The 16,823-nt window shown below is 48.6% G+C and overlaps 1 protein-coding gene across 2 annotated transcripts in view; it reads right to left on the bottom strand.

Annotated features, from left to right (window-relative positions):
• The window catches only part of LOC140196116 (shootin-1-like), a 51,613-nt gene that overhangs the window by 16,712 nt on the left and 18,078 nt on the right, over nucleotides 1–16,823 (bottom strand). For both annotated transcript variants that reach the window (XM_072254825.1, XM_072254826.1), the window contains 7 exons: nucleotides 16,639–16,733; nucleotides 12,271–12,427; nucleotides 6,727–6,824; nucleotides 5,171–5,252; nucleotides 4,108–4,202; nucleotides 3,549–3,695; nucleotides 2,396–2,549 (listed from right to left, as the gene is read on the bottom strand). In XM_072254825.1, the coding sequence (XP_072110926.1) occupies nucleotides 2,396–2,549; nucleotides 3,549–3,695; nucleotides 4,108–4,202; nucleotides 5,171–5,252; nucleotides 6,727–6,824; nucleotides 12,271–12,427; nucleotides 16,639–16,733 (828 nt within the window). The remainder of the gene's footprint in view (nucleotides 1–2,395; nucleotides 2,550–3,548; nucleotides 3,696–4,107; nucleotides 4,203–5,170; nucleotides 5,253–6,726; nucleotides 6,825–12,270; nucleotides 12,428–16,638; nucleotides 16,734–16,823) is intronic.

Raw genomic sequence — 16,823 nt, 5'->3', positions numbered from 1 at the left:
TCAGCCTGGCCAGTCTCTCCTTATAACTCCAGCCTCCTGGTGAATCTTCTCTGCACCCTCTCCAACTGAATGAAATCCTTCCAAGAGTTGGGTAACCAGAACTACACACAGTTCTCACAGTGCAATCTCACCAATGTCTGGTACAGTTGTAACATGACCTCCTAACTTCTGTATGGAGTGCTTTAACCAACGAAGGTCAGCATGCTGAATGCCTCCCTCACCACCATGTCTACCTGTGCCACCACTTTCAGGGACCCATGTACCTGTATCTGAGGCCTCTCTGTGATACAGTCCTCCCCAGGACCTTACCAGTTATTGTGTAAGTCTCGCCCCGGTTTCAGTACCCAAAGTGTAACACTTGGCAGTTGTTCAAGTTCTATCTGCTTTTCTTTGGCAGACATCTCACCTCTCCCGGAAGTTCCGGGAGTCTCCCGCATATTAATAGTGGCTCCCTGATGCCGCAAATTATATACAATATCACGGAAGTCAATTTTTTTGAGAGCGAGCGAGAGAAAAGCAAGAGAGAGCGCGAGAGCGACCACGAGAGAGAGAGCGCACGAGAGAGAGCGAGCGAGAAAGCGAGAGCGCTTGAGAGCGTGCGAGTGACCACGAGTGAGAGAGAGCGCGAGCGAGAGCATGCCATGGCAGAGTGCTCCAAAAAAAAATATAAAACGTACGCCACCCCAGACTACACTAAAGTTTACCCCTGCCTAATAGGGGTCAAAATAATGACAGTGTTGCTCGCTGCGCTGTTTGCAACAGTGACTTTTCTATTGCCCATGGTGGGTTAAGACTGTAAAAGACATGTTGAGGTGAGTTTAACAGGTGTCATTCATTCATTAGCATAGCTAATGTTATTTAAACTAGCTGGCCAGCTGCTAAGAAGCCACTCTATTGCAGACATCCCACCTCTCCCGGAAGTCTCCCGCAAATTGATGGTGCTACCTCACTGAAATGAGTTTTTGCAGGGTGGGATGTCTGCTTTGGCCCTCTGACCAGTTGATCTAGACCCTGTTGGAATCTTAGACAACCTTCTTCTCTGCCCACTTTGGTGTCATCTACAAACTTAGTAATCATACCAGCAGCATTCTATTCCAAGCCATTGCATACTGTAAATAATATGCAACAGCAGACCCAGCATCGATCACTGCAGCCCTCCAATGGTCACAGGACTCTGGTCTGAAAATCAACCCTCCACCAGCACCCTCTGCCTCCTTCCTCCAAGCCAATGGTGTATTGTCCACCTCACTCTGGGTCCCAAATGACCTTACCTTCTGGACAAGCCCTTGTCAAAGGTCTTGCTAAAGTCTATGTAGATAACATCTACCACCCTGCCTTCATCAATCCTCTTGGTTACCTGTTCAAAAAACTCTCTTCACATCATCTCATCACACACTCCTGGAGTCAGACAGAGAGAAACTCCCTCTACATTGTCCCATCACACACTCCCAGGGTTAGACACAGAGTGAAGCTCCCTCTACATTGTCCCTTCACACACTGTGAGGGTCAGACACAGAATGAATCTCACTCCACACCATCCCATCTACACTGTCCCATCACACACACCTAGGGTCAGACACAGAGTGAAAGTCCCTCTACACCATCACATCACACACCCACGGAATTATTTTAGTGCAGGGGTCCTCAACTTTCTTGGAACCGCAGACTGGTTTAATATTCACAATATTCTTGCGGACTGGCCGACTGGGGGGGGGGGGTGTTCAAGTAGGGTTAAACTCACCTCAACATGTCTTTTACAGTTAGAGTTGCCAACTTCCTCACTCCCAAATAAGGGACAAAAGTAACAGTCAAACCTCGGGACATTTTACCCCAGAAAGACTACCATGACCATGAAGTCTTGCGCGGGCACCTGTGTGCACATGCGTGACGTGTGCACATGCGCACACGTGCCGATGTTTTCCCCCCACTAATCAATTTTGTCTTCATCTTCCCGACTATACATACATTATTTCTACTTTATATAGGCTGTGTATTTATCATATCATTCCTGCTTTTACTATATGTTAGTGTCATTTATTTTTGGTTTTATGTGTTATTTGGTATGATTTGTTAGGTTATTTTTTGGGTCTGGGAATGCCCAAAGATTTTTCCCATATAAATTAATGGTAATTGCTTCTGTGCTTTACGCCATTTTGGCACGAAAGGTTTCATTGGAACGCTCTACCTTAGCAGGGTAAATACTGGACAAACCAATTTAGCCCAATATACGGGATGTCCCAGCAAATACGGGACAGTTGGCAACCCCATGTTCAAGTTCAACAGTGTGTGACAGGGAATGAGGAAAAGTGCAGCTGACTCATATCGTTTCCTCATGGCCTTGTAGCACATGCTTTGCGGCCCGGTGGTTGGGGACCGCTGTTTTAGTGTTACTGACGTTTGGTTTTGAGCTCCTGATTCCTCCTCTCAGCCTCCTGGACTTTGTCCTCAAGCTCGATTTGATGTTCATCTGCCAACTGCAAAAGGATCCGAAGCCTTTCGACCTCCTTCCTGTACTCACCACCCTCGACCTGCGCTTGCAGCTCCTTCACCTGCAGAGGGCCAGGCAGAGCTTCAGACAACCAGGCAGAGCCACGGGGAAGAGCGGGGGGTGAGATGGGCTGTGTGAGGAGGAGTGAGCTGGGGCTGGGGGGTGTGAATGCATAGAAGAAAGAGGAATGGTCGAGGGTGGGAGGGCAAAGATGGAGGGAAGTAAGAGAGTGGAGGGAGGGAAAGAGGGTTTGGATGGAACGGAGCTAATAGTACACAAGGAAGAGGAATGGAGGGGGACAGTCTGGGTGGAGGGAGTGGATGGATGTTATGGAGTAAGGGGAGTGAAGGGAGGAAATGGAAGGATGGAAATTCTGAGGCAGGTGGTGCTCTCTCCTCGCACCAATCCCTACCCTGCCCTCTCCCTTGCCCTTCCCATCCTCATCTCTCCCGTCATTTCCCACCCTCACCTCTCCCCTCGTCATTTCCCACACTCATGTCTCCCCTCGTCATTTCCCACCCTTGCCTCTCCCCTTGTCATTTCCCACCCTCACCTTTCCCCTGTCATTTCCCACCCTCACCTCTCCCCTCACAACACGCTGGAGGAACTCAGCAGGTCGGGCAGCATCCGTGGAAACAATGAGTCAATGTTTCGGGCCGGAACCCTTCGTCAGAACTCCCACCCTCACCTCTCCCCTCATCATTTCCCACCCTCACCTCTCCCCTCGTCGTTTCCCACCCTCACCTCTCCCCTCGTCATTTCCCAACCTCACCTCTCCCCTCGTCATCTCCAAGCCTCACCTCTCCCCTCGTCATTCCCTACCCTCACCTCTCCCCTCGTCGTTTCCCCACCCTCACCTCTCCCCTCGTCGTTTCCCACCCTTACCTCTCCCGTCGTCGTTTCCCACCCTCACCTCTCCCCTCGTCGTTTCTCACCCTCACCTCTCCCCTCGTCATTTCCCACCCTCACCTCTCCCCTCATCGTCTCCCACCCTCACCTCTCCCCTCGTCGTTTCCCACCCTCACCTCTCCCCTTGTACCCTCGCCGTGTCCCTCCTCACCTGTTTCTCATGGAGGAAGCGTTCGTCCTCGAGGGTCCGGTGGGCAGCGCCCACCTCCTCCATGGCCTTGAGCAGCTGGATGCTGGGCTCCGCTCTCTCCAAGAGGATCAGACTCTGCCGGTTTGCCTCCTGCTTCTTCACTCGCATCTGCGGCCGTCCCAGAGTGAGTGAGGGAGAGGGAAGGGTCAGCTGGACGTTCCTCACCCTGAGACCCTCCTCCTCCTCCCCATTGCCCCATCCCCCTGCAATCTCCCAAAATTTGTCACCTTCTCACCACAACCCCCTCCCACCCTCCATCCACTCTGAACCCTTTCACTCCATCTCTCCCCTATCCCCACCCTACTCTCTCACTCTCTCCACCTCACCCCAAACCCTTCCACCCTCCGTCCACTCTCGCCCCCCATTGTAAACTGCTCCCCCACAGCCCCTCATTGATCCCTGACTCTCTCCACCCTTGTGACTCTCCCTCATCTCTCGCCATCACATCTGACCTGCCACACACTCCTCCCCAACACTCCATCACCCTCACCTCTCCCCGCCCTGCCCCGCCCCGCCGTACCTGGTGGGCGTAGATCTCTGCCTGCTGCCTGAGACCCTGCTCCAGCTCCAGGTTCTGCTGTAGTTCCTGGTATTCCTGGGTCACCAGGGTGGAGACTGTGACAGAGAGAGAATCTGTTACAGCCCCCCTCCTCTCATCTGGGGCCAGCCAACGGGGGGGAAATGCAATGGCTTCCCGTCCTAAGGGCCGAGTGGCCTTCCTCTGCCTGGGCTATTGGGCAGAGCCCATGCCCGGTGGCAGCATTGGAATGGGAGGGGTGGGGTGAGTGGGGTGGGGGGTTTGGTGGGAGGGCATAGGGTTTCACTCCGTACTGTCACTGGAGAGGTGTTGTCTCCTAGAGTGGGCAGTCCCTCACTCGTCTCAGCTCCCTCCTGAACACCAGAGTTACAGAGAGAGAAAAAGAGACAGAGAGACAGACTGAGCGGGAGATAGAATGATAGAGATAGAGAGAGATATAGAGATAGAGACAGAGACGGAGAGAGCAAGACGGAGAGAGGGCGAGAGAGATAGAGAGGGAGGGAGGGAGGGGGAAAGAGAAGACCAGAGAAAGAAGTAAGAAAGAACGAGAGAGAGTCAGAGGTAAACAGGGTGCCCAGAAGGGGCTGATTAGTTTTGTATGTAACACGTGCATCGAAATATCAAAACAGTGAAATGCTTTGTTCGCGTCAATGACCAACACAGTCTGAGGATGAGCCCGCAAGAGTCACCACGCTTCCAGTGACAACATAGCACACTGACAACCCACAAGGAACACAAACAGCCCAGTAACCCTATCCCAGATGTCTTGGGAATATGGGAGGAAACCCACAAGGAACACGAACAAACTCCTGACAGGCAGTGGTGGGAATTGAACCTGGATTCTTGCTGCCGTACAGCACTGCGCTATCCGCTGTGCTACCATGCCGGCCCTTTGGGCTGGGTCCATTTGCGATGAACGTTTGCGGAGAAGGGGAGATCGAGACGGAGAGGGAGACAGAGAGACAAGCAGAGAGGAAATGGGAAAGTGTGTGAGAGGGACTGGGGTAGACGTGAAGGCTGGGTGAGTTGTCAATGCCATTCGCACCTGTACTGAGCCGCTGAAGGTTCTTGTTCTGCTTGTTGAGCGTGTCCTTCAGTAACCTCTTCTCCCTGTGTTCCTTCTCTGCCTGTGTGTCACAAACAAACAGGGTGTCAGGAAACAGGAGAGACCCCCTAGCCCAGAAGATGTACGGGGGGACTCCCAGGAAATAGATGGGCTGAAGAACCTTGTGAGGTTCACGGTGAGGACAGAGGGCATGCAGCCGATGTGTCCAGAGGGCAGCAAGGAGACATCCACATGGCCCCTGCACTCCGGTGACGTCCCAGACACCTCATGGCCAATTGGGTGCAGTAAGAGCAGCCAGGATGCACAGAAAGATCTCACCAAGCACACTGGAGGACCGAAGGAAAAGCATAGTCCCCAGCAACAACTGAAAGTGCCAGAGGAACTCAGCATGACAGGCAGCATCTATGGAGGGAACTAAACTATTCCAGGCTGAGACCCTTCATCAAGACTCACCAGGAATCCGGGGAATAGTGTCTAGTGAAAAGGCTGTGGGATCTTTCAGATCCACTGGGCAGAGAGCTGATATAGTATGCTGCAGCCTCTGCCAGTTCAGAGATCCCAGGATACTGACTGAGAGCAGGAGGCATGCATGCATCACACCAGCAGAAGGAGAGCACAGAGCAGTCAGGCCCAGAGCTTGGACATATATTGGATATCAGCTCCCCTGTCACCCATGGACTGTCATCAAAATAGTCCCAATGGTTGCAAGGTGGCCAGGAGCCCAAGCAGCTCCAGTCTCTGCCTTAAGCACTGGGAATATGGGTAGTAGGAGAGAATGGGAAGGGCTTAGATCCATTGGGAGTGTGGACAGGGGGAGTGAATGGGAAGGGATTGGATCCATTGGGAGTGTGGACAGGGGGAGTGAATGGAAAGGGGTTGGATCCATTGGGAATTTGTACAGTGGGAGTGAATGGGAAGGGGTTGGGTCCATGGGGAGTGTGGACAGAGGGAGCGAATGAGAAGGGTTGGGTCCATTGGGAACGTGTACAGTGGGATGAATGGGAAGGGATTGGGTCCATTAGGAGTGTGGACAGAGGGAGTGAATGAGAAGGGTTGGGTCCATTGGGAGTGTGGACAGAAGGAGTGAATGAGAAAGGTTGGGTCCATTAGAAGTGTGGACAGAGGGAGTGTTTGGGACAGGGTTGGGTACATTGGGAGTGAGGGCAGTGGGAGTGAATGGGAAGGGGTTGGGTCCATTGGGGGTGTGGACAGTGGGAATGCATAGGAAGGGGCTGGATCCATTAGGAAAGTGGATGTTGCAATGGGAGTGAGTGGGAAGGGGTTGGGTCCACTGGGAGTGTGGACAGAGGGAATGAATGGGAAGTTGGGTCCATTGGGAAAGTGGATGTTGCAATGGGAGTGAATGGGAAGGGGTTGGGTCCATTGGGAGTGTGGACAATGGGAGTGAAAGGGAAGGGGTTGGATCCACTGGGAAAGTGGATGTTGCAATGGGACTGGTTTGCAGTGAGCAGTGTAATTTCCATTCCACCATGTTCTGGGTAGTTTAAAGGTTTCCCGTTCTGGGGATTACTCACCTTCTCCAGTAGCTCAGCCACTTGCAGTTCCAGTTCAGTCACCTTGCCCGTCAACTGCTTCTTCTCCTCCAGGAGCTGGGTGATTCTCTTCTGTAATTCTGATGCCAGAGGCAAAGGTTCAGAGAGCTGGGTAGGCAGCCTTATACTCTCAGATTGTCTGAGAACCACCCCACAACAACAAATATCACATCCACCACGTTCTGGGTAAAGACTTTCCTTCTCTAGGGTGCCTATGAGTTGCATTTTTAGAGAAGCTCGTGGTTGAGCCCACTAGGGGATCAGTTTTCTGGATTGGGTGTTTGCAATTACGTAGAGACTGTAGGGTAAAAGGACTCTGAGGGGAAATTAGTCATAATAGGTACAAATTCACCCTGAATATTTGAAAATATGAAATTTGAGAATGAGAAGCTAAGTCAAATGTACCAGTATTACAGTGGAGTAAAGGGAATTATAGAGGCAAGAGAGAGGAGTTGGCCAGAATTGACTGGAAAAGAACACTGGCAGGGATGATGGCAGAGCAGCAATGGCTGGAAACAATTCAGAAAGGGCTGGAAGCAATTCAGAAAGGACAGAAAATGCATCCCAGACACTCTAATTCTCCCAATTTGTTTATGGGAACACAAACTGGAGGTATGGAGACATGATCCACTGTCACTGGTTTCGGTAAACGAAGACCAAGAAGGATGCAAAAAACAATTTGAAAGGCACAGGATATTTCCATCTCAAAGAGGAAGAAGTATTCTAAAGGAAAGATGACATAACCGTCGCTAACAAGAGAAGTCAAAGCCAACATAAAAGCCAAAGAGAGGGCATATAACAAAGTAAAAATGAGTGGGAAGTTAGAGGATTGGGAAGCTTTCAAATACCAACGGAAGGCAACTAAAGAAGTCATTAAGAAGGTAAAAATGGAAGATGAAAGTAAGCTAGCCAATAATATTGAAGAAGATATCAATAAGTTTCCTCCATAAAGTGTTAAAGAGAGGCAAGAGTGGATATTTGATTGCTGGAAAACAACGCAGGAGAGATAGTAATAGGGGGGACAATGAAATAGTAGATGAACTGAATAAGTATTTTGCATCAGTCTTCACTGTGGAAGACACTAGAAGTATGGTGGAATTTCCAGGTGTCAGGGGACATGAAATGTGTGCAGCCACCATAACTAGAGAGAAGGTTCTTGGGAAAATGTAGGGTGTGAACTCACCGGACCAGATGGTGTACACCCAAGGTTCTGAAAGAGGTGGCTGGAGAGATCATGGAGGCACTATTAATGATCTTTCAGCAATCACTAGATTCTGGAATAGTTCCGGAACCCCAAAAAAATTGCAAATATCGCTCCATTCTTCAAGAAGGGAAGAGGCAGAAGAAAGGAAACTACAGGCCAGTCAGTCTGACCTTAGTGGTTGGGAAGATGTTGATGTCAATTATTAGCAATGAGGTCTCAGAGTTCTTGGAGGCAAATGATAAAATAGACCGCAGTCTCCATGGTTACCTCAAGGGAAAATCTTAGCTGAAGATCTGTTGGAATTCTTTGAAAAAATAACAAGCGGGATAGACAAAGGAGAATCAGTAGACATGGTGTACTCGGATTTTCAGAAGGCCTTTGACACGGTGCCATGTGAGGCTGCTTAACAAGCTATGAGACCATGGTGTTAGAAGAAAGATGCATAAAGCAATGGCTGATTGGCAGGAGACAAAGGGTGGGAATAAAAGGATCCTTTTCTGGTTGGCTGCCGGTGTCTAGTGGTGTTCCACAGGATTCTGTGATGGAGCTGATTCTTCTTGCATTATATATCAATAATTTGGATGATGGAACTGATGCTTTGATGCAAAGTTTGCTGATGATATGAAGATAGGTGGAGAGGCACATAGTTTTGAGGAAGTAGAGAGGCTACAGACAGATTTAGACAGATTAGGAGAATGGACAAAGAAATGGCAGATGGAATACGATATGGGGAAGCATGTGGTTCTGCACTTTGGGAGAAGAAATGAAAGGGGTGACAATTTTCTGACTGGAGAGAAAATACAAAAACTGAGGTGCAAAGGGACCTGGGAGTCCCAGTGCAGGATTCCCTAAAGGTTAATTTGCAGGTTGAGTCTGTGGTGAGGAAGGGAAATGCAACGTTAGCATTCATTTCAAGAGGACTAGAACATAAAAGCAAGGATGTAATGTTGAAACTTTATTAAGCACCGGTAAGGCCTCACTTGGAGTATTGTGAGCAGTTTTGGGCCCTTATCTTGGGAAGGATATGCTGAAACTGAAAGGAGTTTCATGAAAATGATTCCAGGATTGAAAGGGGTGCCATAAGAAGAGTGTTTGATGGCTCTGGCCTGTATTCAGCAGAATTCAGAAGGATGGGGGGTGACCTCGTTGAAACCTATCAAATGGTGAGAGGCCTTGATGGAGTGAATGTTTCCTATAATGAGATGTACTGCTTCCGCAGAACAATAAATTTGATGACATATGTCGAAGATGTTAAACCTGATTCTAATTCTGATACTACGAGAGGACATTGTTTATCTTCTCCTTGGGGGTTGCCTGTTCCCTCTGCAGAGCTCCAGATTCCCGGGAATCAGCCGAGGGAGGAGACTGACCCAGGGTTCTGCTGGGATGGGAGGGAATAACTCCTAATGTTGTCTTGCAAAGATAGTTAGGGTGGAGGGAGTTGCTTTATCTTTGACAGCCAAAAGCCATCGTCACTTTAGAACAAAGTTGAGGAGGAATTTCTTTAGCCAGAGAGTGGCGAATCTGCGGAATTCATTGGGTATATTTAAAGCGGAGGTTGATGGGTTCTTGATTAGTCAGGGTATCAAAGGTTAGTCAAGGGGAGAAGGCAGATGGATAGGGTTGAGGGGGAAACTTAATCAGCCTTAATGGAATGATGAACAGGCTCGGGATGAATGGCCTAATTTTGCTCCCATGCTGTAGGATGTCATGGAGGTGGCATTTTTCGTTTGTGTTCAAGTTTATTACAAATGATATCAGAAAACAATGCTGGAGAGGTAGTAATGGGGACAAGGAAATGGCAGATGAACTAAATAAGTATTTTCCATCAGTCTTCACTGCGGAAGACTCTAGCGGTATCGTGGAAGTTCCAGGTGCCAGGGGCACACAGTGTGTGAAGTTACCATGACTAGGGAGAAGATTCTTGAGAAAGTGAAAGGTCTGAAAGTAGATATCACCTGGACCAGATGGTGTATACCCCAGAGTTCTGAAAGAGGTGGCTGAAGAGATTGTGGAAGCATTAGCAATGATCTTTCAAGAACTGCTAATTCTGGAATGGTTCTGGAAGACTGGAAAATTGCAAATGTTACTCCACTCTCCAAGAAGGGAGAGAGGCAGAAGAAAGGAAATTATAGGACAGTTACTTTGACCTCAGTGTTTGGGAAGATGTTGGAGCTGATTATTAAGGATGAGGTCTCAGGGTACTTGGAGGTACATGATAAAATAGGCCATATTTAGCCTGGTTTCCTTAAGGGAAACTCTTGCCTGACAAATCTGTTGGAATCCTTTGAAGACATAACAAGCAGGTTCTCAAAACTGATTTCAGGATTGAATGGCTTGTAATATGAAGAGTGTTTGATGGCTCTGGGTCTGTTTTCACTAGAATTCAGAGGAATGAGGGGTGACCTCATTGAAACCTATCAAATGGTGAAAGGCCTTGATAGAATGGATATGGAGAGGATGTTTCCTATGGTGAAGAGTCTATGACCAGAGGACACAGCCTCATGATAGAGGGGCATCCTTTTAGAACGGAGACGAGGAGGAATTTCTTCAGCCAGAGAGTGGTGAATCTGTGGAATTCTTTGCCACTGGCAACTGTGGAGGCCAAGTCCTTATGTATACTTAAGGCAGAGATTGATAGAATCTTTATTGGTCAGGGCATAAACAGACACGGTGAGAAGGCAGGAGATTAGAGCAGACAGAAAAATTGAATCAGCCATGATGAAATGGCAGAGCAGATCTGAAGGGCCAAATGGCCTAATTCTGCTCCAATATGTTATGGTCTTATGGACACCACTTTAACTCGGACACCGCGGAGGTCCGGCACAGGCAGTACAAGGCAGACATGGGAACTTTTAGAAGGGTTGTTCTCTTCTGACAATCCGTAATTAAACATATCAAGATAAATGGCATCTAAGAGCCAAAGAAGCACGAGCCAATTGAATATAAGGGTCAAATGAATGAGTAGCCAATCCGAACCAAGACAAGCAAACAGGGGCCTATGTTTCTATAGCCTAGTAATTTTTAAGGTAGGGACATGTTCAGCACAACTCTGTGGGCCGAAGGGCCTGTATTGTGCTGTAGGTTTTCTATGTTTCTATAAATATGAGCACTCCCAGAGAGAAACTGCACACTGAGGATATCACCTCGACTGGCGATGAAACCTCTGCAAGCCAATCGCCAAATCTGGTGAACACGACAACGTCAAACTCCCCAACCCAAGCTGCGAATTTTCACCACCATCCTAGTCTCTAATTCTATCTCAGACTGTACTTCCCTTCACTTGCAACAATGTCATTATGTTTATCTTTGTTCATGTTGTCATGTAAATTAGGTATGAGTTACTGTGCTGCAGTTGGAAGAAGATAATTTTTATAGCGGTAGTACCCTGGGAATGTACTGCATGTCCATCACAATAAACCTGAAGTTGGACGCGGACAGCAACACAAACAATATGCTGGGGAAACTCAGCAGGTCAGGCAGCATCTATGGAGATGAATAAACAGAGAAGTTTCAGGCCGAGACCCCTTGCCAGGACTGGAGAGGAAGGGGGAGGGAGCCAGAATAGGAAGGTGGGGGACGGAAGGAGTACAAGCTGGCAGGAGAAGGGAAGGAAGGGTGGAAGAAGTAAGGAACTGGGAGGTGATAGGTGGAAAAGGTAAAGGGCCGAGAAGAAGAATCTGATTGAAGAGGAGAGCGGACCAAGGGAGAAAGGGAAGGAGGAGAGGCATCTGAGAGAGGTGATGGGCAGGTGAGGAGAACACATGAGGAGAGAGGGGAACCAGAGTGGGATGGAAAAAGAGGGAAGGTGGGAGGTGGAACTTAGCAGAAGTTGGTGAAATAGATGTTCATGCCATCAGATTGGAGGCTGTCCATACAGAATATGAGTGTGGTTTCATTGTGGCAACAAAGGGGCCAAGGACCAACATGTAGGAATGGGGATCACTTTGAAATGGGGGGCCACCAGGAGCTGTTGCCTTTTACAGTGGACAGACCCCTCGCACCCACCTTCCCCTTCACCTGGTCTCACCCATTACCTGTCAGCTTGGACAGTTTCCCCTCCCCCCACCTTACTCTGGCCTCAGCCCTCTTCCTTTCCGATCTCGATGAAGAGTCTCAGCCCGAAACATCACCTGTTTATTCACTTCCGCAGATGCTGCCTGACCTGCTGAGTGTGTGTGTGTGTTACTCCAGGTGTCTGACATCTGCAGCACACCCTGCTGTTTTCACCGTGGACAGGGTGGGCGGGAGACTCCAGCCCTGCCCTCGTTTGGACAGATTGAGGAGCGGAGGCCCTGGTCCACTCTGTTGAGACACGTCACCTTTGATCTGGAGCTGGTACTGGTAGACAGGATCCTCGCTGGGATCGGCGCCCTCCTCTGTCCCCGGGGCCAGCTGGGCAATGTCGTCTGGCAGCTTGTCCCACATAGGCTGCAGGACCAGGCTCATCCTCTGCAGTTTGCGGTTCTCTTTGCTGAGCTGTGAAAACACGGTCGAGTTAACCTGAACCCCACCACACTCAGCCAGAGAACATCTCCCACCTCTCACTCAATTTCATCGTCACATATACAACCAAACGAAACCGGACCACAGTGCACCCACAATACATACATCACACACAGCACATAGAACTAAATATTACCTCAGATAAGTTAATAAATATAATTCAAATGCATGTAGTGGGCAGCACAGGTAAACAGTAAACAGCTCATTGTCCTAGTGACGAGACCTTGGTGGTGGCAGGGTATTCATTAGTCTCACAGCCTGAGGGAGGAAGCTGTTACCAGTCTGGCAGTCCGAGTCCTGATGCTCCTGTATCTCCTTCCTGACGGTAGTGGGTCAAAGAGATTGTGGGATGGGTGGTAGGGATCCTCAACAATACTTCATGCCCTTTGTATACAACCTCTCCCTAACCCCTCCCCTGGTTAACCTGCCCCAGTACATCCAGTGGAGGAACCAACTCCCAGCCTGCATTCATCCTAAACCACCCCCGCCCCAGGTTAACTTGGCCCCAGTCCACACTGTGGGGAACAAACGCCCAGCTTGCTCTCACCCCTCCCCCTCCCCCGGTTAACTGACCCCCACCACACCCAGCAGGGGAACAGACTTCCAGCACTCATCTTAACCCCACCCTCCCCAGTTAACTTGCTCCCACTGCACACAGTGGGGAACAAACTCCCCCCCCCCAGGTTGTGATTGGAGAACCTGACAGGATGCCTTTCGGCCTCTCGTGCCTTTACTAGCTCTCTGAGACTACCCTACTAGTTTCAATACAGCCGTGGAAACTGCGGGCAGTTTCAAGCTCCTGTAACTGCAAGTCTTCAACAACCTCTTATGACTCCAGAACACATTCTATGCAATCAGGAAGCTCACCAGTACCTCTACCTTTTGAGGAGGCTGAAGAGAGCCGAACTTTGCACATCCATGCTAATGTTATCCTACAGCTGTGCAGTAGAGAGCATCCTAACAAGCTGCATTACTGCTTTGTATGGAAACTGCACTGCAGCGAAGAGGAAGGGTAGTCAAAATTGTCCAGTGTATCACCAGCACCAGCCCACCTGTCATCAAGGACATAAATACAGAAAGGTGCTGGGAAAAGGGCCAGTAACATCATGAAGGAACCCACCCACCCTGCTCATGGACAGTTTGTCCCTCTCCCATCGGGGAGGAGCTAGTGGTAGACCTGAGGAGAGCTAAGGTACCGGTGACCCCTGTTTCCATCCAGGGGGGTCAGTGTGGATGTGGCGGAGGATTACAAATACCTGGGGATACGAATTGACAATAAACTGGACTGGTCAAAGAACACTGAGGCTGTCTACAAGAAGGGTCAGAGCCATCTCTATTTCCTGAGGAGACTGAGGTCCTTTAACATCTGCCGGACGATGCTGAGGATGTTCTATGAGTCTGTGGTGGCCAGTGCGATCATGTTTGCTGTTGTGTGCTGGGGCAGCAGGCTGAGGGTAGCAGACACCAACAGAATCAACAAACTCATTCATAAGGCCAGTGATGTTGTGGGGATGGAACTGGACTCTCTGACGGTGGTGTCTGAAAAGAGGATGCTGTCCAAGTTGCATGCCATCCTGGACAATGTCTCCCATCCACTACATAATGTACTGGTTGGGCACAGGAGTACGTTCAGCCAGAGACTCATTCCACTGAGATGCAACACAGAGCGTCATAGGAAGTCATTCCTGCCTGTGGCCATCAAAATTTACAACTCCTCCCTTGGAGGGTCAGACACCCTGAGCCAATAGGCTGGTCCTGGACTTATTTCCTGGCATAATTTACATATTACTATTTAACTATTTATGGTTTTATTACTATTTAATTATTTATGGTGCAACTGTAACGAAAACCAATTTCCCCCGGGATCAATAAAGTATGACTATGAGTATGACTATGAGGAGGCTACGTAACATCCATGCCAGGCCCACCAGATTCAAAACAGTTACAGGCTGATCAACACCTCCACCCACTAACTCACCCCTCCATACCCCTAACCACTACTAAGTTACTTTATCATTTCCTGTCGGAGTCACCTTATATACAGACACTCCTGTGCCAAGTGTCACTTTATGGACATACAGTCAATCTATGTATAGAAACTCAAGAAATTTTGCAGATGCTGGAAATCCAGAGCAACACACACAAACTGCTGGAGGAACTCAGCAGGTCAGGCAGCATCTATGGAGAGGAACAAGCAGCTGATATTTCAGTCTGAAACCTTTGTTCTGGAATGGGAAAGAAGAGGGAGATGCCAGAATAAAAAGGTAATCAGAGGGAAGGAGGACAAGCTGGAAGGTGATAGGTGAAACCAGGTGTATATAAGATATCTTACATATTTATTGTGTTTTAAAATTATTATTCTGTTCTTTACCTTACCCTGTTTTTTGTGCTGCGTTGGATCTGGAGTAACAACTATTTCAATCTCCTTTGCACTTGGTGTACAGGAAATGACATTAAACAATCTTGAACCTTGAATTTATCAACCTACCTGTCTAAATGTTTTTTATACATAATTAGACCATAAGACGTAGGAGCAGAATTAGCCCATTTGGCCCACCGAGTCTGCTCCACCATTCAGTCATGGCTGGTCCTTTTTCCCCTCCTCAACCCCAGTTCCGGCCTTCTCCCCATAACCTTTGATGTCATGTCCAATCAAGAACCTATCAATCTCTGCCTTAAATACACCCAATGACCTGGCCTCCACAGCTGCCTGTGGTAATAAGCTCCACAAATTCTCCACCCTCTGGCTAAACAAATTTCTCCACATCTCGGTTTTAAATGGACACCCCTCTATCCTGAGGCTGTGCCCTCTTGTCCTAGACTCTCCCACCATGGGAAACATCCTTTCCACATCTACTCTGTCTAGGCCTTTCAACATTTGAAAGGTTTCAGTGAGATCCCCCCCATCCTTCTGAATTCCAGCGAATACAGACCCAGGGCCATCAAACGTTCCTCATATGCTAACTCTTTCATTCCCGGAATCATCCTTGTGAACCTCCTCTGGACCCTCTCCAATGCCAGCACATCTTTTCTAAGATGAGGGGCCCAAAACTGTTCACAATACTCAAGGTGAGGCCTCATCAGTGCCTTATAAAGCCTCAGCATCACATCCCTGCTCTTGAAATGAATGCGAACATGTTACTTGCCTTCCTCACCACCAACTCATCCTGCAAGTTAGCCTTTAGGGTGTTCTGCACAAGGACTCCCAAGTGCCTCTGCATCTCAGACTTTTACATTGTACCCACTTCTATCACTTCCTCTGGCAATGCATTCCATACACCACCAACCTCTATAACGCTTACAGAGTCTGGAAACAGGCCATTCGGTCCATCTGCTGCAGGCTGGCCAAGTTGTCGACCTGAGCTAGTTCCACCTGCCTGCATTTGGCCCATACCTTTTAGATTAGATTAGATTATTAGATTATGAGGACACGCAGTCCTCTTTTATTGTCATTTAGTAATGCATGCATTAAGAAATGATACAATATTTCTCCGGTGTGATATCACAGAAACACAGGACAGACCAAGACTGAAAAACTGACAAAAACCACATAATTATAACATATAGTTACAACAGTGCAACAATACCATAACTTGATGAAGAACAGGCCATGTCCATTTCAATCCATGTCACGTCTTTTAAATGTTGTAACTGCACCCACCTCTACCACTTCCTCTGACAGAATGTTCCACCCTCAGAGTGAAAAACTTGCCCCTGAGTTTCATTTTAAAACTTTCCCCTCTCACATTAAACCTATGTCCCCTGATTTTAGAGTCCTTTATGCTGGGAAAATATTGATATCTACCCTATCTATTTCCCCTCATATTTTTGTGTCTCTAAGAGGTCACTTCTCAGCCTCCTTCACTCGAGAGTAACACTCTCAGCCTGTCCAGTCTCTCCTTATAACTCAAGCCCTCCTATCCTGGGAAGTGAATCTTTCCTGCACTCTCTCCAGCTTAATGACACCCTTTCTGTAGCTGGGTGACTACAACTACACACAATGTACGATCTCACCAATGTCTTGTACAGCTGTAGTAGAGATGTTTGACCTTCAGTCCATCTGCCTTGTCCTACTGACTCACAACAGGATCACGTCCCTCTCATCGATGAAAACCTTCCTGGTCCCCTGCGCTCTAAATTGGACGAATCAGATCCCATCCTCTTTCTGCGATAGACCATCTCACCTTCACGGCGAGTTCCTCCGCACTCTCCCGGCACGCCCTCTCGACCTCTAGCTGTGTCTCGAGCTCATCCAACTCCGCAATGATCTGCATGGAGGCTGGAAGGTAAGGAGACACACGTTAGCTGGTTTCTTTGATGACTCACTGACATTCATCACCCTCTGAAGTTCCTCACAGTCACGTGCGGA

This window comes from Mobula birostris, chromosome 4, assembly GCF_030028105.1.
Source record: "Mobula birostris isolate sMobBir1 chromosome 4, sMobBir1.hap1, whole genome shotgun sequence".
Lineage (NCBI taxonomy): Eukaryota > Metazoa > Chordata > Chondrichthyes > Myliobatiformes > Myliobatidae > Mobula > Mobula birostris.
Note: the sequence above shows the minus strand (reverse complement) of the source record. Positions and strands in the feature narration are given on the sequence as shown.